Source organism: Arvicanthis niloticus, chromosome 1 (genome assembly GCF_011762505.2).
Source record: "Arvicanthis niloticus isolate mArvNil1 chromosome 1, mArvNil1.pat.X, whole genome shotgun sequence".
NCBI lineage: Eukaryota > Metazoa > Chordata > Mammalia > Rodentia > Muridae > Arvicanthis > Arvicanthis niloticus.
Window position 1 is genome coordinate 99,750,611 of NC_047658.1, and position 26,402 is coordinate 99,777,012.

The 26,402-nt window shown below is 41.4% G+C and overlaps 1 protein-coding gene and 1 long non-coding RNA gene across 2 annotated transcripts; one reads left to right on the forward strand and one right to left on the reverse strand.

Annotated features, from left to right (window-relative positions):
* The first annotated feature begins 1,326 nt into the window (after positions 1-1,326).
* Abraxas2 (abraxas 2, BRISC complex subunit) lies at positions 1,327-26,402 on the forward strand. The gene is made up of 9 exons (XM_034486008.2): positions 1,327-1,561; positions 6,915-7,005; positions 10,577-10,613; positions 13,140-13,206; positions 15,972-16,162; positions 17,586-17,705; positions 19,507-19,591; positions 22,157-22,271; positions 24,273-26,402. Exons 1-9 carry the CDS (start codon positions 1,463-1,465, stop codon positions 24,740-24,742), a joined length of 1,275 nt encoding a protein of 424 aa, XP_034341899.1. The 5' UTR covers positions 1,327-1,462; the 3' UTR covers positions 24,743-26,402.
* Positions 13,138-24,273, reverse strand: LOC143434179 (uncharacterized). The gene is made up of 2 exons (XR_013103513.1): positions 22,651-24,273; positions 13,138-16,183 (listed from the first exon to the last, which is right to left on the reverse strand). It is a non-coding gene; the product is annotated as an uncharacterized LOC143434179 (long non-coding RNA).

A 26,402-nucleotide genomic window follows, 5' to 3' on the forward strand; every position in this document is an offset into this window, starting at 1 on the left:
GCCTTTCAGAGCACCCACAGAGCAGGTATAAAGCAGTGAGCTATACAGTTGTCCAAGAGACCAGCATCCCAGGCAGAAGAAACAGGGCAAATGTAAAGGCACTACGACATGATGAACTTTTGGTGCTTCCAGAAAGCAAAGAGGCTACTGCTATAGCTGAAGCTGAGTACACCAGGGTAGCAGAAGCAGGAAATATGATCAGAAACAGAAGTGTTGGGGGGTATGTCAGTGTAGGATTTGGACGTTGGCCAGGTGAAATTGATACCTTATATGTAAACATTAACATGACCATTTCACTGGTCTCAAATATATTGAGAATATATTTGGCAGGTTAACAGCATCACTTCATTACTTTGACATTTTGGACTAGTTAATTCTGTTATGAAGCCTTTCCTGAGTTTAGCTCCTTCCCGTGGGGTTGCCATTGGAAAATATCTCCTAACAATGTCAAGTGTCCCTTAAGGGTAAAATTGCCACCAACTGGAACTCTCTCTGAGAAGTTACTATAACCAGGAGGGAGATAATGATGCTTTGGATCAGGGTGGCAGATGGGCTGGTAGTGAGTTGTAGGACTCCCTACGGATTTTTCTTTTCTTTTCTTTTCTTTTTTTTTTTTTTTTTTGGAAGATCATTTAGCTGATCTGATGTAGGGAACAAGAGAAAAGAAGTTGTCAAAGGTTAGCTGCAAAGGTTTTGATTTGAGCAATTGTTATAAACAGTTTTATTTGCTGAACTTGGAAAAAGGAGTGAGAAGCAGCTTTGTAGGGAAATCAGAAATCCAGCTTGGAATATTGAAGTCTTAAGAAGTTGTAGAAGAATTAGTTCCTTCCCCGAGTTTTTTTTTTTTTTTTTTCTAAATATGATAGTTTATTCATTACTACTTATTTGTTTTTGTCTTCTATAATTTTCATCAAACTTGTAGGGTTTTGGTTTTGTTGTTGTTTATTGAAACAGGTCTATGTAGCATTGGCTGGCCTTACACTTGCAACCCTTCTGCCACTATGCGGCTTATAGTTGAAATTGTTTTTGAATCCAGAATCCAATCATTTTACCAGCTCTACTACTTCTGACCATTCCCCTGTCACTACACCAGTAGGGGATTATTGTAAATCTCCTTCCCTTACATTTCTCCCAGGCATTAGTCTCAACCAAGCAGGCAAAGTGGTCTGGTCAAGTTGAAATTTCATCTTGCTGTTTCCGAGTCAAATCTCAATCTGTTCAATTGCTTGAATCATCTCCGGCTTTTCATCCTTCAACTTCATTTGAAAAAGGGACAAACTGGATTATAACAAGGCTGTACAGACAGGCTGCTGTTTGAGGGACACACAGAACAGAAGGTGTCAGTTCTCTTTGATCTGGAATCCTTTACTTCTCTGTCCTAGCTTGGGGTAGCTTGGACGACTTCATTTCCCAGGATGCTCAGCGTCCGGGCATCCGGAAGGTTGTGCACCCTCCGCGGGGCATGATGGGGGAGGTGGAGATTTCCATCATGGCGGCTTCCATTTCGGGCTACACCTTCAGCGCTGTGTGTTTCCACAGCGCCAACAGCAACGCCGACCACGTAGGTGCCGGGCCCCCTGCCGTGGCCGCTGGGGCCTTCGGCTTCCTCCTCAAGCCGGCGCCTGAGGCCAAGCGACGACTACTGGAGGCTTGGCCCTGGATCCCGGGGCCAAACCGATGAGCTGGTGACCCAGGCGGCTCCCGCCCCCTTCCAGCTCCTGCACTCCGCGGGCCCTTCTCTTGGCGCTCTCGGCCTCGGGCGGGTCCAGGCACAGCTGTTCTCAGTCCAACGGACCTAAAGCGCCTGGCCCCGCCAGTGTCAGGAGTCGCTTAGCCAAAACTGGTTGCCTACCCCTCGCTGAGAGTCGGGCTTCCAGATTTGAGAAGTGCCTTGGGTCGGGATGGAGTTCAAAGGTCTGGGTTATAATCTAGGAGAAGATCCAAGTCCTGACCTCTGGCCTCAGGGGTCATCCTATCTGTCACTGTTCATACTTATCAGATGTGGCTGTGTTTTTTTCACCCCGGTGGAAAATGGAGAATGTGAATAGGCACTTTTAGGTGCAGAGTCTTGTTTGCACTTCCTCAAAGTTGCATGTTTAGTTCCTCAGCGAGTGTTCTAATCTCCGGAACTAGTTTTAACAGGGAAGTGACAGGCCCACATATGAGCGATCAGAAATGTACAGGCCATGGAGTTCATAGAGCAAAGTCTCTCTTCAGTGTCTTTATTTTACTAATTGCCTTTCAATGCCAGTGACCTCTGACTGGAAATTCTTTGTGATACAGGTGCTTTTACGGGACATAATTAATTTGCCCACCAGTTGTCGATGTGTGTGTGTGTTATTGGTGAACGATTTAAATTCATTAAATAAGAGATTGGGCTTTTTGTGGTTGTCATTACAAACAACAGTAGTTGGAGGGGAAATTGGATTTGGTTTGATGTCAGCAATCTTCGATTCCATTAATAAAGACTGATTCTGAAAGTTTCCATTAGTAAACTGGGTGAAATGAATTTACTGTTTTTTTTCATCTCTGCAGTGTTGATGGTGGAGATTACTGATAGGAATATGTTCAACATAGTTTTGTTTTGTTTTGTTTCCCAAAGACAGCTCTGACCTACTAGCCTTTGTTATTGCAGCTAGCTCTTAATAATGTTAAGTGGTTGCAGTGTTCCTAGTGCAGTTTCGAGTTCAGGGTGCTTGTTTATTCTGTTTTATAGAGTACCTAGGAATATCATAGTTTATGTATAAGGCAAGATTATTAAAAGATAAGAAACTTGGACAGTATTTCTAGAAACTGCCATAGTTCTATTTCTTCATTTGTTATTCATTCTTTGTTGTTTTGAGATAGTGTCATATAGTCAAGGCTGGCCCTGGATCCTCCTACCTCCAACCTCCTAAGTGCAGGGATTTCTGGGGTATGCCATTAAACCCAGCTCTAGATTTCTAGCCATTTAATAGCAAACTCTTTAATATTTATCTCATACTTGGCATGAGGGAAGAGATTTTATACAAGGCTAATAGTTTGCATTGTGTTTTATATGATTATACACTTTTGTATTAACCTTACCACAGTCACAGATGTGGAATACTTAAAAGTAATGTCAGTTTTAAAGTTGAAGAACCAAGAGTTTACTTTTGTAAGACATGTGTGTTTGGTCTAAGATAATTAATCTAAAGCCAGACTTATTCTGTGGGGCTAAAGTTAGCAAACATTTTTTTTTTTAAATTTTGAGATAATTACATCATTTCCCCCTTTTTCTCCCTCCAGACACCCCCTTATACCCCTTCTTGCTTTCTTTCAAATTTATGGTCTCTTTTTATTCACTACTACATGCTTATATATGTATACATATATATCCCTAAATATAACCTGCTTAGTCTGTATAATGTTCCGCATATGTATGATTTCAGGGCTTCCTATTTGTTTTGGGTAACCAATTGGTTTGTTCTTTCCTGGGGAAGACTCTTTCTCCCACTCTCAACATTCCTTAGTTGCCTATAGTTCTTTTTGTAGGGTTGAGGCCTTGTGGGCTTTCTACTGACCACTTTGGCCTGTCTATTGGTGCCATCCTTGTTCAGCTCATGTTTAGGCAGTCATGTTTGTGAGACTTTATGGGCATAGTTTTTGAGAGTCTCACAGCAAACATCATGATCCTATGGCTTTTACAGTCTTTCTGCCCTCTCTTCTGCAATGTTCCCTGAGCTTTAGGTATGGGAGAGTTTTGTATCCATTCATTCATTGGAACTGCGCTCCACAACTCTGCCTTTGGTTATGGTTTTCTGTAATATTTCCATTTGTTGCGAAGAGATGTTTCCTTGATGAAGAGTGAGGGCTACACTTATCTGTGAGTATAAAGAGAAATGTTTAGATTATTGTTAGAGATTATACTGGTTTAGTAAAGTGATGGTTGTAGGTTCTCCAAGGTCCATGACTTCACTAGCACAAAGCAGTTGGTTAGGTGTCTGGTATCAACAGTGGTTTTCCTCTTATTGAGCAGATCTTAAGTCCAATTCGACCTGATGGTTACAGCCAAGGTATGTGTGCCACTACTGCAGCCTTGGAGTTATTGTCATATGCTGGCCATTGATGTGGTTCATAAGTGTTACTGCTGGGTAGAACTGTTGAATGGTGCCTTCTGGTACCATAAAAGCTAGTCCTCAGGGAGGGTGGATTCAGATCAGTTCCAGCTCAGGCTCTAGGCTCAGTTTTCTGAAGTGCATGGTATATCTTCAGCAATAGGGACTTCTGCCTTTTGGAGGCAACCAATGACAATAGCAGTTTTTGTTAGATGATTTTTTAGCTCTTGAAGAAAAGAGCTGTTTTTCTGAAAAGGACCAGATAATAAAAGATAGTACTTTTGCCGGGCAGTGGTGGCGCACGCCTTTAATCCCAGCACTTGGGAGGCAGAAGCAGGAGGATTTCTGAGTTCGAGGCCAGCCTGGTCTACAGAGTGAGTTCCAGGACAGCCAGGGCTACACAGAGAAACCCTGTCTCGAAAAACAAAACAGCCGGGCGGTGGTGGCGCACGCCTTTAATCCCAGCACTTGGGAGGCAGAGGCAGGCAGATTTCTGAGTTCGAGGCCAGTCTGGTCTACAGAGTGAGTTCCAGGCCAGCCAGGACTACACAGAGAAACCCTGTCTCGAGAAAAAAAAAAAAAAAAAAAAAAAAAAAAAAAAAAAAAAAAACAAACAAACAAACAAAAGATAGTACTTTCTTTTAAACAAGTTTTGGAGTCATATGTCTCTTTAACACCTCTTTAATTCTACTGTTGTAAGGAGAGAACAAGGGTAGTCTATGAGGTGACTGTGTTTTAATAAGAACGTATTTATAGCATTGAAATTTGAGTGCCCAATGATTTTTAACAGTTCATGAAACATGTTTTAATTTTTGCAACCATTTGAACATATAGAAACCATTACTACTTTGCAAGTTGTGCACTAACAAAGTTGGGCCTGGGGTTTGCCTCTTTCTGTTATAATGTAATACAGTGGTCTCAACCTTCCTAATGCTGTGACCCTTTAATACAGTTCCTCATGTTGTGGTGACCCCAAACCATACAGTTATTTTTGTTACTACTTCATAACTATTTTGCTACTGTTATGAGTTTTAAATAACTAATATGCAGGATATCTGATATGTGACCTCTGTGAAAGTGTCATTCAACCTCCTCAAGGGTTGGGACCCACAGGTTAAGAACCACTGATGTAATAGTTACTCAGATAATCCAGACCAGGGTTAAATAAACATTCCTAGGTAACTTTAGAATGTTTTAATGTCATGTGAGGTTTTGTTTGTTTTTTGTTTTGTTTGTTTGTTTGTTTGATTGATTGATTGATTTTTTTTTTTTTTTTTTTTTTTTTTTTTTTTTTGAGACAGGCTCTCTCTATGTGGCCCTGGCTATCCTGGAACTCCCTATATAGAACAGGCAACCACCAACTACCCACCACACCTCTCAGGGGCCCTAGCATTTATGTATCTGCTGAAAAGTTCCCAGAATTCCAAACGTCACACAGTCGCAGAAACTATCTGCAGCTGGCAAAACCAAGCCTCTGCTAGAGCATGAGGCAAATCATAGTTATCTGTTTCAGACAGTCCAAAGCAGCTCTAATCCCCATACCAGGGATTAAAATGAAAACACATTTTTATTTCTGTGTTTTTTAAAGAAACCAAGATTCCAGAATTCTCAAAACATCACGACACTACTGTCCCGAACCACTAGAACCACTTAGTGTTTCCAGTAGTCACAGTCATCTGTTGAGTCTGAGGGGATTCTTGTCCTTTTCCCTGCAGTGCTGGGACTTGAACCACTGACCCACATGCATCTCCAGCCCAAGATTTGTTTTGGCAAAGGAAATCTGTACATTAGTCAGATTTAAAGACTGCTGAGTTGGGTAATTGGGAAGTTTAAAATACTTCATCTCTTTTAGGGTCCCTGGCAGTGCTGTGAGTGGAACCCAGGGCAGCCCATCTTCCAGCAAGTTCTCTGCACACCTAGCAAACACTCAACAAGCATAGGTGCCTGCCCTGAGCTTACATTTTAGCCACAGTAGGCATTGATGATCCTATAAGTGTATGGCAGATGATAAGAAGACAAATGGAGTCAGGGTATAGGGGACAAAATGCATGCAGATGTTATTTTCTATATGTTAGTTGGGCAAAGTCTCTCAGTTAAGGTGCCATTTGAGCAAAGAGGAGTAAGTCTTGGGTCATTCAGGAGAGAGATTATAAGCCAGTGGGTCAGTTTGTCCTCTCTGCAGGAGGGTTATTTTGACTTATAGGGTATATCCTTACCAGCCATGCTTATACTGAGCATAGCTGCAGGTGCTCAAACTGGTGATTTGCAAAGGAATTCTATGTTAACTGTGTTAATAGATGTTCTCCACAAGTGTAAATAAGCTTTTCGTTTATTAAATGGAAGCAAATATGTTGGCTGAAATCCTGATTTCTCATGCCAGCCTCTCTTGCCATTGTCTTTATTGTTCCCTATTAGTGGTGGTTTTAAAGCAATAAAGTTATAATATATAATAAGTTATATTAAGTTATAACTTCATATAAGCAACATGAAGTTATATATAATTTTATATAAGCAACCGTGGCATATTTCTGCTTCTTGCGATTGTCTAAGTATGCTATGGGACTGTCTAGGATTTAAGTAATAAACTTACCTAAAAACAGGAAGACTTGTTGATTTACAATGATACGTCATTTTGGAATATTTTCTTACATATGATTCTATTAATGGATTAGACCAGCTTGTTATGGTCCAGTCACTGGTTTATAAAATGGCACTTTACATGCCAAGCTTATTTGCATTATTGTTAAAATTGATATAAAATGGCACATCCTAATTTCCTTTCAGTTTTAATAAAAATCATCTTTAAGTGCAACCAGCTATTTTCTTCTATTATTTTAGGAAGGATTTTTGCTGGGAGAGGTAAGACAAGAGGAAACTTTTAGCATCAGTGACTCGCAAATCAGCAACACAGAGTTTCTGCAAGTAATTGGTAAGCTTGTCTTTAGAAATTTATATATATATAACTTTAATTTTATGTGTATGGGCATTTTACCTGCATGTATGTCTGTGTGCCATATATATGCCTAGTGCCTTTGGAAGTCTGGCGACCTAGAAGCTAGAAAAAGGTTTGAGATACCTTGGAATTGGAGTTACACACAGTTGTGAGCCACTGTGTGGGTCTTGGGAATTAAACCCAGGTCCTCTAGAAAAACAGCCTTAACTCCTGAGCCATCTCTCCAGCTCCAGAAATACCCTTTTCAAAATGTGTACTTGTTTGTTTTGTTCTTTGGCTCCTAATTGGGAGTATAGTTCGGTTAGATAGGGTTTCTTTGTGTAGCCTTGACTGGCTGTCCTCAAAAGAGATCACCTGCTTCCATCTCCTGAGTGCTGGGATTAAAGGCATGTGCCACCATGCCAGGCCTAATCTTTTAAATTTTGTTTTTACTTATTTATTTTTAGTTTTTATGTGTATAAGTGGCTTGCCTAATGTATGTCTGGGAACCACATGTGTGTGAGGTTTTATCTCCTAGAACTAGAGTTATAGATGGTCATGAGCCATCATGGGGGTGCTGGGAATTGAACCCAGTTCCTCTGAATGAGCAGCCAGTACTCTGAACTGCTGAGCAATCCCTCCAGCCCCTAAAGTAGATATTTTCTTAATAATAATATTAAAAAGTTATATGAGATGTTATGTCACTTAGAGCGCACAGCTGTAAATGTGGGTCTTTCCTAAAGCTGTTTCTAGCTCGGCTGCTGGCTTGATTTTCACCGAATCAATATGTGACTACTTGATAGTGTCCTCAAAACCACAGTGAAGCTGAAGCCTATAGATCAGTCTGTCGTCAGTGCTTATTTCACCTTGTGCTATAATGAATGAAGGTGTTGTCTTAGTCTTTCCAAGAAGGATCAGGAAAGACAGCTCCACATGCTCCTAAGATAACTGCTAGACCTCCACAGGAGTCGAGGGCTACCCTCAACAGTTTCTCTGGGGAAGATTGCTAAGAGGAAGTGGGGGGAGGAGGGGATGAATGTATCTTTTCCCTTTTAACCAGTTTCCTTTTGATAAATAGCATAGTCTTTTCAGGAATACCTTAAACCTATCATCAAGTGGCAGTCTTCATAAGCAGAATAGAGCAAGGGATGCTTCATTTATTTTATAGCAAATGTGTTAAAGAACACACAGACTCTCTTTCATATGTGTGGGTGTGTACATGTGAATATAGATTCCTGGATCAGTTCCCTGTTACAGGTCTGATGTGGGTACTGGGATCTGAGTAACTACTTTTGGGTCCTTGAACCTGGGTCCTCTGGAAGAGCAGACAGTGTTCTTAACCACTCAGCCATCTCTCCAACCCCAAATCACAGAATTTAAAGTGAAGCTGAGTGGGTTCTGGGTTGTCACACTGGGAACAAATCATCAATGTAAAGTCTATTCTAATGGCCTTCTAGTACAGAGAATGGGGGCAAGGGTGAGGATTGAGGTAGAGTTAGAATTGAGGGAGAGCAGCTGATCTGTCTGCAAGGGTAAAGACTATAATAGCACTCATACAGCCCTTCCCTGGCATGCAAACACATGTTTTATGTGCAGGGCCTTTCATCGGGAAATTTGGGGTTTCATTTTGCTTAACTCTAAAATCCTAAAAAATGGGCTGGCAGGATGGCTCACTGAGTATGAGGGCTTGCAATAAGACAACAACCTGAGTTTGATTTTTGAAGTTCATGTGGTAGAAGGAGAGAACCAGCTCCTAAAAGTTGTTCTTGGACCTCCACACCTATGCCATGGCACATACAGGTGCACACAGAGACAAATACGTACTAAACTTCTAAGTAGTAGAATTTTACTTCATAAGTTGTCTTTGTATGTAGTTATTTATTACTTGCATCTAAGATTTAAAAATTTATCTAGTAAATAAAGGTTAAATTGATGGATGCAAGGCCAGTGAACTAATTCAGTAGACAGAGGCATTTCCTACTATAATGTCCTGAGGCTGACCCCTGGAGACCCTGTGGAAGGAAAGACTAAATTGTCCTCTGACTTCCACACATATGCCATGGTGGTTGCAAGCATACAAATAGATGTTTTTTGTTTTTTTTTTTTTTTTAATCTAAATTGCCAGATGTAGTTAAGTGACTGCAAAAACTGCACTTCCAGTATATATTCAAGTATGGATGTCAAATCCAGGTCCTCAACATATACTAGACAGACATCTCCCCCCATGAGTGTCTTGCCTAGGTCATGTCTGTAGTGTGTCTCTAATCTGGTTTGTAAATTAAGAAGGACAATGCCAGACAGTTTAGCGTGAGGACTACTACTTGTTCAGACTTCAAAACCTGCTCTAGGGCTTTCAGTAAACAAAATAGTGTTACCTTTAAGTAAAAGATAAGTTTTCTTTTTTCTGAACCCTAAGTAATATTTTTGCTACCCATGCTCCACATTTCAGTGACGACCAGTGCCTGCAATAACTCAGGGCTGTGTGCTGCACCATTTTAAGCATCAAAAGAAGGGACTTTTGTAGATGACATTTTCTCATGTGTTAAGAGTTGTGGTGCCATAGTGAGGCAAATAAACTCTTCTTCAGTGTCAGTCCTGCATCCGTACATGTGGTTTCGCAGTGTTAACTAGTGAGAATAGCTCTGTCCTCGAAGGCTCTGGTTTTATTTTAATTGAGGTAAAGATATTGCCTAAAATCCCAAGGCTGTCTTTTTTTAAACAGCATGTGATGAGTCACTTTCTGGGAAAATATGGTAAATAGAATTGAATAGTCAGTTAGTCTCATGCTCTTCTAAAAAACCAGCCCATGGCCCCCTGATGAGCTTGAAGAAATTGTTCATTCCGCTTAATCCCAGCGTCTTTTCAGAAGCTGTTAGGATCAGTCTTATAAATGACTGTTTCCCTTAGTACCAACCAGCTTTGAAAGAGTTAATGGACATCCAGTGTTCCAAACACCTGGCCCAAGTTGCCAGGCATCGTTAGATGGTTATTAATGGTAGGAAAGTTGAGGCCCTTCTCTTCCAAAGCTGTCTGCACAGCTTTTATCCAGTTTGATTAAATGCTTCCAGTCAGTGGCTACTTTTTCCTGTGATGCTTTGTTTAGATAGGTAAGATTAAGTAAGCTGTACAATAGCTGTCAGATGTGCACTCACCACACAGGGACACAGGAAGCAGACCTCTCACTCTCCACTCTGCTTTGTTCTGAGACTCTGTCTCTTGGTGTAATGGAAGCAGTGGCACTGCCTTCCTAGCATACACATGGTACCTGTTTACGAGAACAAAATGGTCTTGGTTATCCTAAATTTTGGTTTAAAAAAATCCTGAGAGATGGCTCAGTGATTAAGAGCACTGACCCCTCTTCCAGAGGTCCTCTGAGTTCAATTTCCAGCAACCACAAGGTAACTTACCACCATTTGCAATGGAATCTGATTCCTTCTTCGGGTGTACATGAAAACAGAGCACTCATATACATAAGATAAATACAGAGATTTTCTAAAACCCTGAGCTATTTTATAGTTGCCTAAGCCTTACATGATTAACTGAATTGATTTCCTTTGTCTGATTACAGAAATCCATAACCATCAGCCCTGTTCAAAACTCTTTAGGTAAGCCACATTTGGTTTTGTAATTTTGTGTCCTCATTGAAAAAGTTGTTTGAAACCAGTAAATTTAGACCTGTAACTGATTATAAGTTTAATTAAGAGTACTCATTTATTTACACTTTTTTTCTGTTTGTTATTTTTGTTTTTTTTGTGTGTGTATGTGTTTTGTTGTTATTTGGTTGCTTGAGAAAAGATCTTGCTAGACTTGAACTCGTGATCTTCCTTCTCAAGTGTGCTACTAGGCTTAGCTCCAAAATCTTATTTACTGGATGCTAACTGTGTTTGAGGAACTGCTCTAGTGGAAAGAGGGAAGGGGTGATATGTAAATCATAGAGTCAGTGGTTTAGAATGAGCCTTCCCCTCAACCTCCCGGTTGAGAATTCTTTACTCAGAGAAGAAAGTTAATCGAAGATCATATATAGATAAAATTGTTTATAGAAATCATATATAAATGTACATTTAATTTTGAGAAAAATTAAAAATGTTCAGTGATCAGCTTTAAAATAAAAGGAGCTAGGAGCCAAGAAGTGGTGGTGCACATCTTTAGTTCCACCACTCGGGAGGTAGAGGCAGGTGGATTTCTGTGAGTTCAAAGCCTACACAGTGAGACCTTATCTTAAAGTAAAAAAAGGAATACAAACGTTTCTTTCTGTGTTTTGAGTTAATATGCACCAATTCTGTAATGTGGCCACTGAAGGACAGAACCTAACTGCAGAGAAACATTCTGAAGGAGAAAGGCAGCAGGAGAGGGGCACCTGGAGTGAAGAGTAGTAAATAATCCCAAACTCCTGCCAGCCCTCTCTGCCATATATCTAGATGATGGGAGTCTTCACTGCTAAGCAAGCCCTTTCCTATTGAGCTGCATTCTCAGTCCTCTGTCTTCTTTCTTAACCTATACCCTTTCACCTGAGGACTGAGCTATGTATTTCAGAAAATTCCCCTGCCTCTGCTTCTTACCCCTTCCCCTCCCAGAACCCAGGCCAGTGTTTTCCTTCCAGTGTGACCACATAAACATCAGTCATTGTTCTTTGTGACAGGACCTCAAAGGATTATGTAGTCCTGGCTGACTTGGAACTAACTTATAGATCAAATTAGTTTCAGACAGAGATCCTCTGTCTCTGCTTCCCAAGTACTGGTATTAAAAATATGTGCCACCATGCTCATCTTTTCTTTAGTGTTCTTGATAGCCATGTCCTTTCTTCATCCCTTCTAGTCACTTTGCCTGGTTCTTCCTGCTGTTTGTCTCTTTTTGGACCCCTTGCTAGTGCAAGCACCTAGCACTTCTGGAGATTTCTATCATCCTCACCCTACACATACACCCTCATTCCTTAGATATGTCAAAGGATTACCATCAAGCAGGGTGGCTTCCTGTAAGTGAGGCCACAAAGTAGCCAAGAAACTCAAGTCTTTCCATTTCCACATAACTGAAAGAGGAGCAGGGAAGCCAGGTGAACAGCCATGGGTTCATCTGGAAAGATCACCAGGTTTTGGACCACACATTACTTCTGCCTGGCTATGGATGTGTCTGTTCTGGGCCTTACAGAGCTTCAGTGGACATGCTCTGTCTCACTATCCTGAGTAATACTACAAGACATTGCAAGTGCAAACTTTCAGAACAAGGATTTGACTCATACTTAGAATTGAAGGAAATCTTAGAATTATCTTTGTACTTCAAGCTTCTTACTTTGCAAAGCAGGAAAAGAGAGCAGGTAGGGTAAGTAGTCTGTCCTTGGTCCTGCAGTGAGAGTGTGACTGAACTGGAGCTGGGACCTCCTAACCTCCAAGTCAGTTTTTTCCTCTGTATCTTGAATGCTTTCCTGTTTGTGGAGCATGTGGTGGGAGGAGAATGGCATTTCTAAGACAATAACCAGGGAGAAGGAAGGACCTTCCTGTCAGTACATCTGACTGCTCACATTGGTTTGTTCTGGAGGTGAGCACATTGTTAAAAGCTAGCCAGACATGGCTTCTAGTCCAGTCCTCCTGTCCCCTAAGCTGTGCAGTTTGGATCATGCTTAGCATGTGCAAGACTCTCCATTATCCAGTTGGCTAGCGTTGCTGTCTCTTTTACAAAAACAGCAGAAAGCCTTGTTGAATTGGGATGAACTTGTACCTCAGCACTGTGGCTGGAACATGTAATAAAGAAGCAGCCAGCTGAGGGTCTGTTAAACATTACACAGATGTTCATTTCCCCTCATTTCTCAGAAAATGAGTTGCTGTTATCTTTTTTTTTCATAAGTAATTGATACTTAGAAACAAAGTAGTGGAGCCATTTGAAACCACACATTTTGTAATTACTTGATTACTTTCCACACATGGAAGGAATGTCTTTTGAATGAAGCAATCTCTCAAGTAGTATTTGATACAAAATATAGCTTCTCATCAAGAAAGCACTTAGGCTGATTCTCTGTTTACCAACCTTGTTGTAGAAGCAGTTGCATCTATTAGGGTTAGATGCTCTGTAGGCCCCATGGTTATGTCTATTCACAGTATGATAGCATTTTAATTATTTTTTTCTTCTTTAAAAAACAGTTTTTATGATTATGCAAGCAAAGTGAATGAAGAGAGTTTGGACAGAATTCTTAAAGATCGGAGGAAGGTATGTTTTATGTATTGCTTGCTCCAATTTGGAAGTCACATCCTAGAATGCAAAAGGAAGAACAGCTAGGGCCCGTGATATCTGCTGTGTGTTAGGTATTCTCTCTTGGTGCTGGAGATCAAACCCAGTGATCTGCCACTGAGCTACACCTGTGAGTAGGTTTTAAAGGTAAATGATGGACTTGAAATAACATTTAAACTAGATCATTGGGAGGATGAATCTTTATACTGTGATCTCATTTACTTAAGCTTTGGGGGGAGATGTGAACTTTAATACAGAAAACTAACAGTAATCCATCTGATGGTTTGGATATGCTCAGCCCAGGGAGTGGCACTATTAGAAGGTGTGGCCCTGTTGGAGTAGGTGTGTCACTGTGGACATGGGCTTTAAGACCCTCATCCAAGCTGCCTGGAAGCCAGTCTTCCACTAGCAGCCTTTAGATGAAGATGTAGAACTCTCAGCTCTGCCTGCACCATGCCTGCCTGGATGCTGCCATGCTCTCGTCTGGATGATAATGGACTGAATAATTCAGTCCCGATTAAATGTTGTCCTTTATAAGACTTACCTTGGTCATGGTGTCTGTTCATAGCAGTAAAACCCTAACTAAGACAGTCCAAATGACTCTGGGTGGTTCATTCTCTTCAGTTTATAATTTGAAAAATCATTTTGTAGATTTTTAATTTTCAGCTTATCTAACAATTTCATATGTATGTAGTGTATTTCTTGATCCTATCTCCCTCCAACTCCCTCTGCTCCTTCTAGACCTCTCCCTAACATTTGTCTCTTTCATCTCCATGCCCTCTTTTGTTTTTTTAACTCACTGAGTCCAGTTCATGTTGCCTAGATGTACATGAGTCACCAGCCTACCGGTGTCTACACACCCAGCACAAAATGGCTTATCCTCCTCCAGCAGCACTCAGTCGTGGAGCTTCTCAGCTTCCGGTGAAACCTCATAAACATGTACTAATTTTATAGTCAGAACAATAATCCTGGAAAATGTAAATTATGCTGGGCATGGTAGCATATGCCTATAATCCAAGGACCTAAGAAGTGGAGAGACTGCGGGATCGGAGTTAGAGGTTCTGTGGAGAGACTGCAGGGTCAGGAGTTAGAGATTCTGTGGAGACACTGCAGTATCGGGGTTAGAGGTTCTCGTTGGCTACATTGTGAATTGAAGGCCAGCCTAGGCTACTTGACACCCTGTCTCAAAATAGCAATATGCCCCAAAATATGTAGGAACTGGAGAAATGGCTCAGTAGCTAAGCATGCTTGCTCCTCTTCCACAGAACCCACTGTCAGTTCCTAGCACCTATGCTGGGCAGCTCACAGTTATGCCTGTAACTTCAGCTTCACGATATCTAATGTTCTCTTCTGGTCTCCAAGTGGCATCTGTACACATATACATACAGTTCAATTTTTAAAAAATAAATTCTTTTTTAAGTTTTTTAAAAACATATTAAGGAGGTGAAGATATGGCTTAATGGTTAGAAGCACATCTATTTTTGCAGACGATCTTAGTTCCATTCCTGGAACCCACCTGACAAGTGCTTAGTTAGGGTTTCTATTGCTGTAAATAAAACACTGTGACCAACCCAACTTATAGAAAGGGCTTATAGTTCCAGAGGATCAGAGTCTATGATGGCTGGACAACATGGCTGGCAGGCATGGAAGCTGAAACAGCTGAGAGCTCACATCTCAAATCAAAGAGGAAACAGAATAGGAGTGGCATGTGGCTTTTGAAACCTCAAAGCCCCCAGTGACAGACTTCTTTTAGCAAGGCCATATACCTACTAAGCCTCCCCAAACAGCAGCTGGAGACTAAGTATTCAAGTGTGTGAGACTTGTAGGGGACATCTCATCCAGCCACCACACGTGGGTTCCAGGGTTTCGGGTGCATGGCTTGCATAGCAAGGCACTTTACCTACTGTGCCATCTCACTAGCTCTCTACACAAGTACTCTTTTAAGAGGAGGGAAGAAAGGGGAAAAGGGAGAGAGAATAGGCAAGTTACAAGATGTAAAAAGAAGTCTATAATAGCCAGCACACACATGAAAGGAATTCTACCTCAACCAAAAACACAAATTGAAATGAGGTGTCATTGTTTGCCCATCACTCTGTCACAGAATTGGAAGCACGGACAATATAGTGGGGTGAGGAGGGAGTGGTTGGCGAGCCACGTCACAGATATGGAAGTCAGAGGGTAACCTGTGTGAGTCCTTTTTTCCTTCTACTGTGTAGATTTTGGGTATCACACTCAGGTCAGCAGTCTTGGTGGCAAGCCCCTTTACCTGTTGAGCCATCTTACCAGCCCTGCATACTTGATTTTGAATTAATTTTTGATCATTTCACATTTAGAAACTTTTTACCGTTACCAATTTTTTAGTTATGTGGCCCTATATGGGGTTACAACACAGTGTAGGAAGCTATGCTATATGACACTGTAAATTCATTTTCTAGAATTTTATACTAATAAAATTCTTTAGCATCTACTTTCTATATACCATTGAAACTGGCTTCTTTCACCAAGCATAGTTATTTTGATTCCTCCACGGTGGTTTGCTCCTCTTTATTACTGTATATGATTCCAGTATACAGGTGTACCACAGTTTACCCAGTTTATCCATTCACTTGTTGACAGAAAGGTTGTTCTTAGTTCTGGGCTAGCGAACGGAAAGTGGTCATGAACATGTGTTTACAGGTGCTCATTGGATGCATTCTGAAGTAAGTGAGCCTTCAACACTTTCCTGTCTTCTGGCTTTGTTGCAGAAAGTTATCGGATGGTACAGATTCCGGCGAAACACCCAGCAGCAAATGTCCTACAGAGAACAGGTCATCCACAAGCAGCTCACCCGCATCCTCGGTGTGCCAGACCTTGTCTTCCTTCTCTTCAGCTTCATCTCTACCGCCAACAATTCTACTCATGCTTTAGAATATGTTCTCTTTAGACCAAATCGCAGGTAACGACAGCTTCCCACCAGCTGTACATAAAAAGAGAGACAGCAGGCCTGAGGAAAGGGTTCAGTGGGTAAAGCAAGCATGGGGACCAAGGTTTGGCTCCCTAGCACCTGTGTAAATGTTGGGCATGGCAGCCTGCATCTGTAACCCCAGCACTCAGCCGGCAGAAACAAGTGGATTCCCAGGGGCTTGCTTGCCAATTAAATGAGTTAAAGTGGTTTGGGGATCAGTAAATATCACCTAAATACGGTTGTTCTTCTTACAGGTGTACACTTAATTTGCTTCTTCATGATCCATTATGTAAAAATAGTTCTGCTACATGTGGAGTCTAATTGTAACTTTAGAACACACAATGCAAAGACAGAAATTGTAAAAATGATCCATTATTAGTGATTAGGGTTTTGCATTGTGACCTTGTGAAAACATTATGGGACCACGTTCTCTGGCAGTTGCAGAAAGCTTTCCTTCTGGAAATGTGCTCATAGGATCAGTAGACAGCAGTGAAATAGTTACAGTTTGGTTACTATGTGTAGGATTTTATCTCTAGGTATTTCTTCAGGATTTGTTGATCACTGACCTGCAGATAATGTATGAGCCAGAGCCACTGCCCTCAAGGAATGTACAGCAGAGTCTTGCTTTAAGGGAAAGGAAGTTGCTGACTATGCATCTGAGATGGCCTCGGCCCTTTGTTTTAGCTTACCAGTGTTGGAGACACAAAAGGCGGCTGCCAACCTTATCCTTTTTTGTTTTTGAGGCAGAGTCTTGCTTTGTAGTACTAGCTTAGGTAGCTAAGAATGACCTTGAACTTCTGATCCCTCTGCTGCTTCCTAAAGAATGCCAAGATTACAGGTGTGTGCTGCCATGTCTGCTTCATGTCCTACTGGGTATTAAGCCCAGGGCTTTGGGCACTCTAGGCAAGTATTCTACCAGCTGAGCTACATCCACAGCCTCTAACCCCAATTCTTTAATTTTTTTTTAAATTTTATGTATGTAGCTATTTTGCCCTCATGTAATTCTTTATACTACCTATGTGCCTGATGCTGGCAGCTTCCAGAAGAGGGTGTTGGATCCCCTGGAATTGGAGTTACAGATAATAGTGAGCCATCATGTGGGTGTTGAGAATCAAACCCTGTCATTCCCAGTTCTTAAAGGAATACTTTTAAACCTGGGAATGATGATACATACCTGTAAACCCAGCAGCGAAGTACTGAAGTGAGCAGACTATTTGAGCCCACCAGTTCAACACTTAGCCAGGCAACATAGCAGTAGAGCCAAGTATGGTGGCATATGTCTATTCCAGCACATGGGAGGCTGAAGCAGGCAGAGTGTACATTTACAGCCAGTGTAAACTATATAGTAAGACCCTGCCTCAGACAAACAAGAAATGTACTTATTACATGCTGTTTTTCTCATTTCTCCTCATAGGTATAATCAAAGGATATCACTTGCTATTCCCAATCTAGGCAATACTAGCCAGCAAGAGTACAAAGTGTCTTCAGTGCCAAACACGTCTCAGAGTTATGCCAAAGTTATTAAAGAGCATGGGTAAGTTGAAAGGTAAACTGGGTTCTTTGGGGAATGCTATTACTTTTGTTGATATTTTTCAAAGTGCAAGGAGAAATGTAGAGTCAAGTTAGTTTTAACTGAAATTAAAGAAAACAAAAAGTTCTCTAGGCCACCACCACTATCCCCACCATATATCAGATGTTCTTAATAAACTGTAGAAATGATCCCTAAAGCTAAGTGTGGTGATTCACACCTGCAATCCCAGCACCTGAGAGTCTGAAGCTGGAGGTGCTCATATGTTCAAGGCCAGCTTACCTACCGAGTAAGACCCTTCCTCAAAACAAAACAGCAACAACAATAACAAAAACAAAACAAACAAAACAAGCAAAACAAACATGCTCTGTAGGGCATGGTAGTGCATGCTTGTAATCCTAGCACCTGGGAAGAAGAAGCAGTGGGTTTCTGCTGACTTCCATGCTAGCCTCTACTACTACATAGTGAAACCTTGTCTAAAAAGATAAAAATAAATCTAAAAACCTGAGGCTGGAGAGATACTTCAATAGAGATGAAGTACTTGCTGTGCAAGCATGAGACCCGAGTTTGGATTCTCATCATGTAAGAAATCTGAGTGGGAGGCTGGAGAAAGGGAACTCAATAATTAAGAGGCCATTGCTCTTGCAGAGGACCTAGGTTCTATTCCCAGCACCTGCATAATGGCTCACAACCATTGTAACTTCTGTCCTAGGAGACCGAGTACCCACTTCTGGATTCTGCAGGTACCAGGTTTACATGTGGTTCACGGACATGCGTGCAAATAAAGCATTCACATAAAACAAAGTAATTAGTTAAAAGTAAAAGGCTGGGCTGGGCATAGCACATTTGTGACTCCTGCAGTAGGAGCACACAAATAGGCAGGTGCTTGGGCATGCCAGTCAGCCAGCAAAACAGCCAAAATGGAGAAGCCCAGGTTCTGTGAGAGACAGTGACCTCTGGCCTTACACAAGCATACACATCAGTGCTCACTTTTATACATACATGAACAAACGTACATGTGTACTTTCATGCATACATGTACTACACACACTTAGGCAAATACATACAAATAAAAGAATCCCCTAAAAGTACTAACTTTTTTTTATACTTACTAAAAAGACAATTTAATTTTACTGTATCTTTCCTCAAGTTTTATGTATTATGATTTTAAAGTTTTTTTTTTTTTTTTTTTTTTTTTTTTTTTTTTTTTTTTTTTTTACATTTTAATTGTATGTATGTAACTGTTTGCCTGGGTGTATGTATGTCTACTCACTGTGTGTGCAGTGCCTGAGGAGAGCAGAAGAGAGCACTGGATCCTCTGGAACTAGAGTTATGGATGCTTTGATTGGCAGTGTTGGTACTAGTACTTGATCCCAGGTCCTCTGTAAGGGCAGCAAGTGCTTTTAACCTCTGAACCATCTCTCAAACTGCTTTCCTCAGATTTTAAAAAGTATAACAGCCAGAAGTGGTTGCACACACCCTTAATCCCAGTACTTGGGAGGCAAAGGTGGGTGGATTGTCATGATTTCCACACCAACAGGGACTTCATGATGAGTTTCAGGCCAGCCAGAGGTACATAGAAAGACCCTATCTAAAGATAAAAATAGTAAAAATAAATAAATAAATAAACATAGTCACTGAAAAATATTCTGTTTTTAATTAGTGTTTTTTATTTCCTTTCTGTAACTCTATCGGAATAAGTGTTTTATTAGATGTCACCTTTGAGTCACAGCACATAATTAATACTGTGGTAGAAGTGATGTTCATGGCGGTTTTAATAACTTTGATATCTTTTTCTGTCTTCTAGTACTGACTTTTTTGACAAGGATGGAGTCATGAAGGACATCAGGGCAATTTACCAGGTTTATAATGCACTTCAGGAGAAAGTACAGGTAACTGGTATTTCCAACTTGGTCATATTGTTCAAATCTTACTTTTGTAATGAATGAATGAATGAATGAATGAGTGAGTGTATGTATCTTTCAGCTGACAAATGAGTAAATAGTGGTTCAAAAGTCAGAATGCACTTTGCTAGGATAACTTATATCAGCTATCAGCCACCAAATCCTGCCTCCTCCTGTGCTGAGGGAGAGGTACTGCAGAACTTATTAATGCTGCTTCGTAGAATATGCAGGACCCCTTTGCAGTCATGCTTTTTCTGGGATTGTACCTTCAAAGGTGAGTTTGAAGAGGGGTACTGAGAACAGTCTGTCAGTTATATTCTAAGGTGAGACAGTCAAAGGCTAACACCCAGTCTAGCTCTGCTTCATCAATCCGTTCATTGTCCCCCAGCCACCACTGTGGAGTAGGAGGATTGCTGTCTCTTCCTAGTCCGTCATGCAACAAGTGTCTGTGGTACTACCTCCAGCTGCCAGCTATATGTTGACAGTCCTTCCCACTGCACTTATATTTGAGAATGAGAAGAAAGTGGAAAGTTGGAACTCTTCCTAGGCCTGGGAAAGACCCCAGCAGATAGAGGGAGGAGTGAAGATAGCATCTAAAATGGGAAAAGCCACCAGGCATGGTGGCATGTGCCTTTAATCTCAGCACTTGGGAGGCAGAGGTAGGTGGATCTCTGTGAGTTTGAGGCCACCCTGGACTAGTAAGTGAGTTCCAGGACAGCCAAAGCTACACAGAGAAACCATGTCTCAAAAAAACCAAAGAATACAATAAGATAAAATAGGGAAAGCCTCAGTAAAAGGGCAAAGGGGTAGAGCGTAGTTTCCAGAGCCTGTGTTCACTGAATATTTGGACGTGGAGGGAATGCTATTCATTCATGTTTGTGCCGAACTTCTTTCCTGGAAGTTTCTGATATTTCTGCTATAGGCAGAATGTGTGGTGGAAAACAGCTTGTTGTCCTGAATTCATGACCATGCCCTTTCAGATCATCTATACTAGCCAAACAACCTCTAAAAGGTCACACATTGCCTTGCTGATTAAAGAAAGCCAGCTCTCATAGTGGTTATTGGTAGCTGAATTACATACATTCAAACCTCAACTTTGAAACTTTTTCCAGACTTCCCTTATCATAATTATTTTCAGTTAGATAAATCTGTCTTATCAGTTTCTTAATTTTTTATTTTATGTACTTTGCCTGTGTACATGGATGTTTGCCTGTGTATGGATGTGTGCTGTATGCATGCAGTGCCTGTGGAGGCCAGACAATGGCATCAGATCCCCTGGAGCTTGAGTTTGATCTCTAGAACCAACTTAAAGGTGGAAGGGGGGAACTGATTCCCCCAAGATTCTCTCTGACCTATACATGGCACACCCACAATCATACACATACATGCTAATTCTGCACTTGTTAATTTTTTAAATTTATTAAATGTGTGTGTGCATGCATATGAATGCAAGTACCCATGCAGGTCAGATAATTCCACTGAGCTAAAGTTACAGGTAGCTGTGAGTCATCCAGTGTGGGTGGTAGGAACTAAACTCAGGTCCTCTGCAAGAGCAGTCTTGCTCTTAACCACTGGACCATCTCTGCAGCCCCTAATGATAATTTTTTTAAAAAATGAGGACTAAAACTGATTCTTCATTGTATTGATTAATATAATATGGCTTCCAGTACACACCCTTTAAAACAAAAACTGGAAAAGTGACTCAGTAGTTAGAGAATGCTGACTGTTCAAGCCAAGGACTAAAGTTCAGATCCCAGTGTCTGTGCAACCAGCTGGGCACAGTCCTGTGCATGTAATCCTAGCACTGAGCAGGAGAGACAGAGTCAGTGGCTTCTAGTCTAGCATCCAGCTTGCAGTCTAGCCAAACCCCTCATGAGCTCCATATTAGGGAGAGAAACTGTCTCAAAGGGATAAAGCAGGGAGTGGTAGAGGGGCATCTGATGCTTTCCTCTCATCTTTGTGTGCACACTCCAACACACAGACATTTTGTAAAATTTTTAAATGTTAAGTGGTTCTTGAGGGTAGACACTCAAGGGTCACTTCTGGCTTTGCATGTATATGTACCTGTGTGTCCACATAAACATTGCATATGAACACACAGAAGAAAAGCAATCCCGATGAGGCATGGTAGCATACACCCATAATCGTAGTACTCAAGAGGCTTTGGGGGACAGACCTCCAGTTGGAGGCCAACTTGGACTACACAGGGCAGTCTTGTCTCATAAAGGGAAGTAGGGGAACACAGCTCCACTTTCATGAGCACTCAAGATTGCTCTACCTTATATGTCTGCATTTAACTTTGATGTCTTGAGTGTCTGGTAACCTTGGAGGCCAGAAGGAGGCGTGGATCTCTTGGAACTGGAATTAACAGGTGGTTGTGAGCCTGCTGGGAGTTGTACCTGGGTCCTCTGGAAAAGCAGCTGATGCTCTTAATTTAACTGCTAAGCCATCTCTCTAGTCCCATTTTTTTCCATTGGAATGAGGCTGAATTTGTAGATTACCTCCTGCCTGGGTTTGAAGCTAATCTTTTTTCTTGTGTTTTTTCCCCCTCAGGCAGTGTGTGCAGATGTAGAAAAGAGTGAGCGAGTTGTCGAATCTTGTCAGGCAGAAGTGAACAAATTGAGAAGACAAATCACTCAGAAGAAAAATGAAAAGGAACAAGAAAGAAGTAAGCACCTGGAGATGGATCTCCCATTCAGTATGAGAGACTAGCTCTGTTCACTGGGTGGGGGACTGTGCCTGAACACAGAGTTCCCAGGCTAGGCATGTGCTCCAACACTGACCTACACTCCAGCCCTTCTTCCATTATTCTATTTTATTGCATCTTTGTTTTATATTTATCCTATACATTGTCTCACTGTGTACCCTTGGTGGGCTTGGAACTTACTCTATAGTCTAAGGTGGCCTATAACTTGAGGTCTGACCCCCAGAGCCTCCCAAGTACTAGGATTCCCGGTGTATGCTACCGTGCCTGAGAAGGATTGTTTTTCCCATGAGATCGACATGACTTGACCTCCTGGGTGTTGGAATTAAAGTTATATACTTACCATGCCCAGCTTTACTTTCTGTTTATTTTTGTTTTGTTTTTGTTCATTCATCTATCTGTTTATTTATGTTTGTTTTTATTTATTTACTATGAGCACCAGTGGGAGGTCAGTTTGCAGGAGTTGGTTCTCTTCTTCCACTGTGTAGGCCCCAGGGATTGAACTCAGGTTGTCAAATTTGGAAACCTGGTCCTTAATCTGCTGAACCATCTCACTTTTTTAATTTTTGAGACAATGTTCATGACTTGCCAGGCAGGCTTTGAACTTGCTGTATGGTCCAGGCAGGCTTTGAACTTGCTGTATGGTCCAGGCAGGCCTCAAACTTGTGATCTTCCTGCCTCAGTCTCCAAAGTACCTGGAATTTCTGTTTGTTTTTAGAAACAAGGTTTCTCTGTGTAGCCCTGGCTGTCCTGGAACTCTGCTCTGTAGATCAGGGTGGCCTCAAACTCACAGAGATCCACCTGCCTCTACTGGAATTAAAGGCATGTGCCACCACGTCTAGCTCAAAGTAGCTAGAATTACAGATTGTGTTACCTGGCTAAACTATTCATTACTTTATTATCAAATTATTTATTAAATGACTTGAGAACATTTTTGAAAACCCTCCCTTAATCCCCACAATTGTAAGGGTCTTCTATAGTATATCCTAGACTGGCCTTGAAGATGACCTAGAATTTCTGATTCTCTTGATTTTTCTTCCCAAATACTACCATACTTCTCCATAGTACCTGAGCCGTATTTTCAGTTTGTCAAGAATCCTATACTAAGCAAACACCAGGTTCACATGAAGGAGAGAGGGCATTCCCTGTCTTTAAGCATTTCCTAGTGAGAAATGCTGTTTTTATGCTATTCCTCAAGTTTCCAAAACTAAAACAAGAGGACCAAAGAGAAAAGCTAAAGCAGATACAAGTCAGAATAGATGTAAGAAATTTGGTACAGATTTTTGTGTGTATTGACAATATCATCTGTTTCTAGCAACCGAATTCTTGAGGGCTGGAGAGATGGCCTAAGAGATCTTGCTGTTCCTGCAGAGAACTAAGTTTGGTTCCCAGCACCCATGTAGGGAAACTCACAACTATATGTAAATCTAGTTCCAGAGGACACAGTGCCCTCCTCTAGCCTCTTTGGGCACTTTAATGCAAATGTAGGCACAGGCACAAGTACGCACTAAAAGGAAAGCAGTATGGCTTTGATAGGATATTGTAAGGAATATCCCCTGTTCATGTGATTTGTAAAGGTATTAAGAATGGTTTTCCGTGTCAGCTGGTAGTCCCAAATTTTTTAGCACACTGGGCAACAGGTGGGCAAAATAGCTCATAATCTGGAGTTATAAGCCTATGTTCTGCATCATGGGGCTGGACTTCTAATCAAATTGCCTGGACTTTCAACTCTGTTTTTTGTTTGTTTGGTTTTGGTTTTTGAGACAAAGGTCTCACTGTGTAACTGGTTAGTCTGATACTTGATATGGAAAAAATTAATGTATCCATTTATTTTACACCATTTGTAAAGTATTAGCAATGATCAGTTTACAGCATTGCTGCTCACTTCCAGAACATTCAAGCTGACCATTTAACAAGCTATGCAGATACAGAACTTGTTAAGACATTCTTCCTGTTTCTGTACAGGATTGCAGCAGGCCCTGTTAAGCAGACAGATGCCATCCGAAAGTCTGGAGCCAGCGTTCAGCCCTCGGATGTCCTATTCTGGGTTTTCAGCCGAAGGGAGAAGTACTCTAGCAGATACGGAGCCCTCTGATCCTCCACCTCCTTACTCTGATTTCCACCCAAACAATCAAGAAAGTACTCTGAGCCATTCTCGCATGGAAAGGAGTGTCTTCATGCCCCGGCCTCAAGCTGTGGGCTCTTCCAACTATGCTTCCACCAGTGCCGGACTGAAGTTCACTGGAAGTGGAGCAGATCTTCTTCCTTCCCAGAGTGCAGCTGGAGACAGTGGGGAGGAGTCAGATGACAGTGATTATGAAAATTTGATTGACCCTGCAGAGTCCCCTCATAGTGAATACGCACATTCAAAGAATTCACGGCCCTCGACACATCCTGATGAGGACCCCAGGAACACTCAGACCTCCCAGATTTAAGTAAACAAATGACACTCTCTACTTGGCACTTACTTTTCTTAATGGCTTATTGAGTGTTGTTGAGGACTTAATCTGTGGGGAGACCTGCTTTCTCAGATGCCATGGCTCCTGAGTAGAGCATCCTGTGCACAGAACTCCCAGAATACTCTGTCCGCTGGTCCTCACCTCTGGGTACAGTGCACGGGTTCACAACAAAATCATTATGATAATCAAATTGTCCTAATTCTGGTGCGATTCATGGATGTACTAGTAAATTTAGGCAGAGTGAAACTCCTCAGTGTAGTCTGTTCCTTAAGATAAATCAGAGATCGGAGACTAAGCACAATTAGTCTATAAATACTCTCTAAGTCAGAAACTTACCTCTGCACTATCATGCCTTGAAATTTGCTTTTTCAAAGGGAAACGAATTTAGCAGCAGCCTTCAAAGAACTTTCTATGATGAGCCAAATTCATCTTTGCCAGAAAATAAATTTTGTTAATTCCAAGAAGCCTAATTGGAACAAGTCAGACATTCCTTCTCTTGTCTGCATGGTTTTGTAAGACGGGAAGAGAGGGCTTTGTTTCAACTTTTTCTACTAGCCTGATATGTATTGTCACTTAAAATGGTTGCCTTTTTAAAAATGTAGGAATACTATACTAATCCCCAGTGAGTACTCACCCAGATCGGTGTCCTGAAGTCGGCTCCTCGTCGTTTGGTACACAGCAGCGAGTGCTGCGCTGCACCAGCAGGGTTGGCCTCTGTTCTGGAGTCTTAGAGGGAGTGGATGGCAGAAGGGAGAAGCCAGGCCAGAGTCTGTATGTAGTGAACAGATCCCAGTCACAGTGGATTTAACTAAGTTCCTGTGGAAAGGATGTAATGTACTTAGGTGTGGCAGATCCTGGGCTAGAGTTGTGGAGGAAAGACATTTTTAAGAAAATACCCAAGAATCTTGGTGACTATAGATCCACTTCAAGTCTGAATAACCATACTTTTTTTTTCCCCCTCAAGTTGCCATTTAGGGGACAATTGCAAATGTGTGGAGACCATTGGGATGCACTTACGCTTTTATTTAATTACTGCTTGTTTTCTAGTTTTGCTCAGAATGTGTGAAACTACTAAAAACCATTTTGAGTACGTTGGGCTACTGGATTGGAAATGGCAAGACCTACCACTTACGGCAATCAATCAGCCCATGATGCTTGACACTGAACTGCCTTTCCTTGGACTAGTTAAAACATGTAAGGATGAAGATGCCATTAAAAGGCTTAACATCTGGTTCCAAAGGATTCATTTCGTTTTATAGTGATATTTACTCACGAGTTCCAGCTCCCAGTCTCAGACAGTGGATATAGGCTTAGAAATGAGATGCTGGACTGCCCTGCTTGGTTGTGCCCCGGGTCTGCATTGTAACTGCTGTCCTGGTTTTTCTGGGTTTACACCACTTGTGTTTGATTTGAATGTCGAGGGTCACTTTATCTGCAGTGTGTCCCAGCTTTCATCAGCTGTCTGCTAGCAGCTTCAGCACGGTATGAATCCCAGTTTGTTAAAGTGCCATCGCCATCTCCTCTGTTCAGATTTTGACATTCAGGAAAATATTCTTATTTTTATGCCATACTGAAATATACAGTGTATATCTGACAAAGCAGTTAAATGTGACAATAAAAACTTATTTAATCATGA

Excerpts from the sequence above, each read along its gene's own strand:
- Abraxas2 (XM_034486008.2), top strand. The coding sequence starts at position 1,463 with ATGATGGGGGAGGTGGAGATTTCCATCATGGCGGCTTCCATTTCGGGC. Across the intron at positions 7,006-10,576 it reads AGAGTTTCTGCAAGTAATTG|AAATCCATAACCATCAGCCC; the intron begins GTAAGCTTGTCT and ends GTCTGATTACAG. Across the intron at positions 10,614-13,139 it reads CCCTGTTCAAAACTCTTTAG|TTTTTATGATTATGCAAGCA; the intron begins GTAAGCCACATT and ends TTTAAAAAACAG.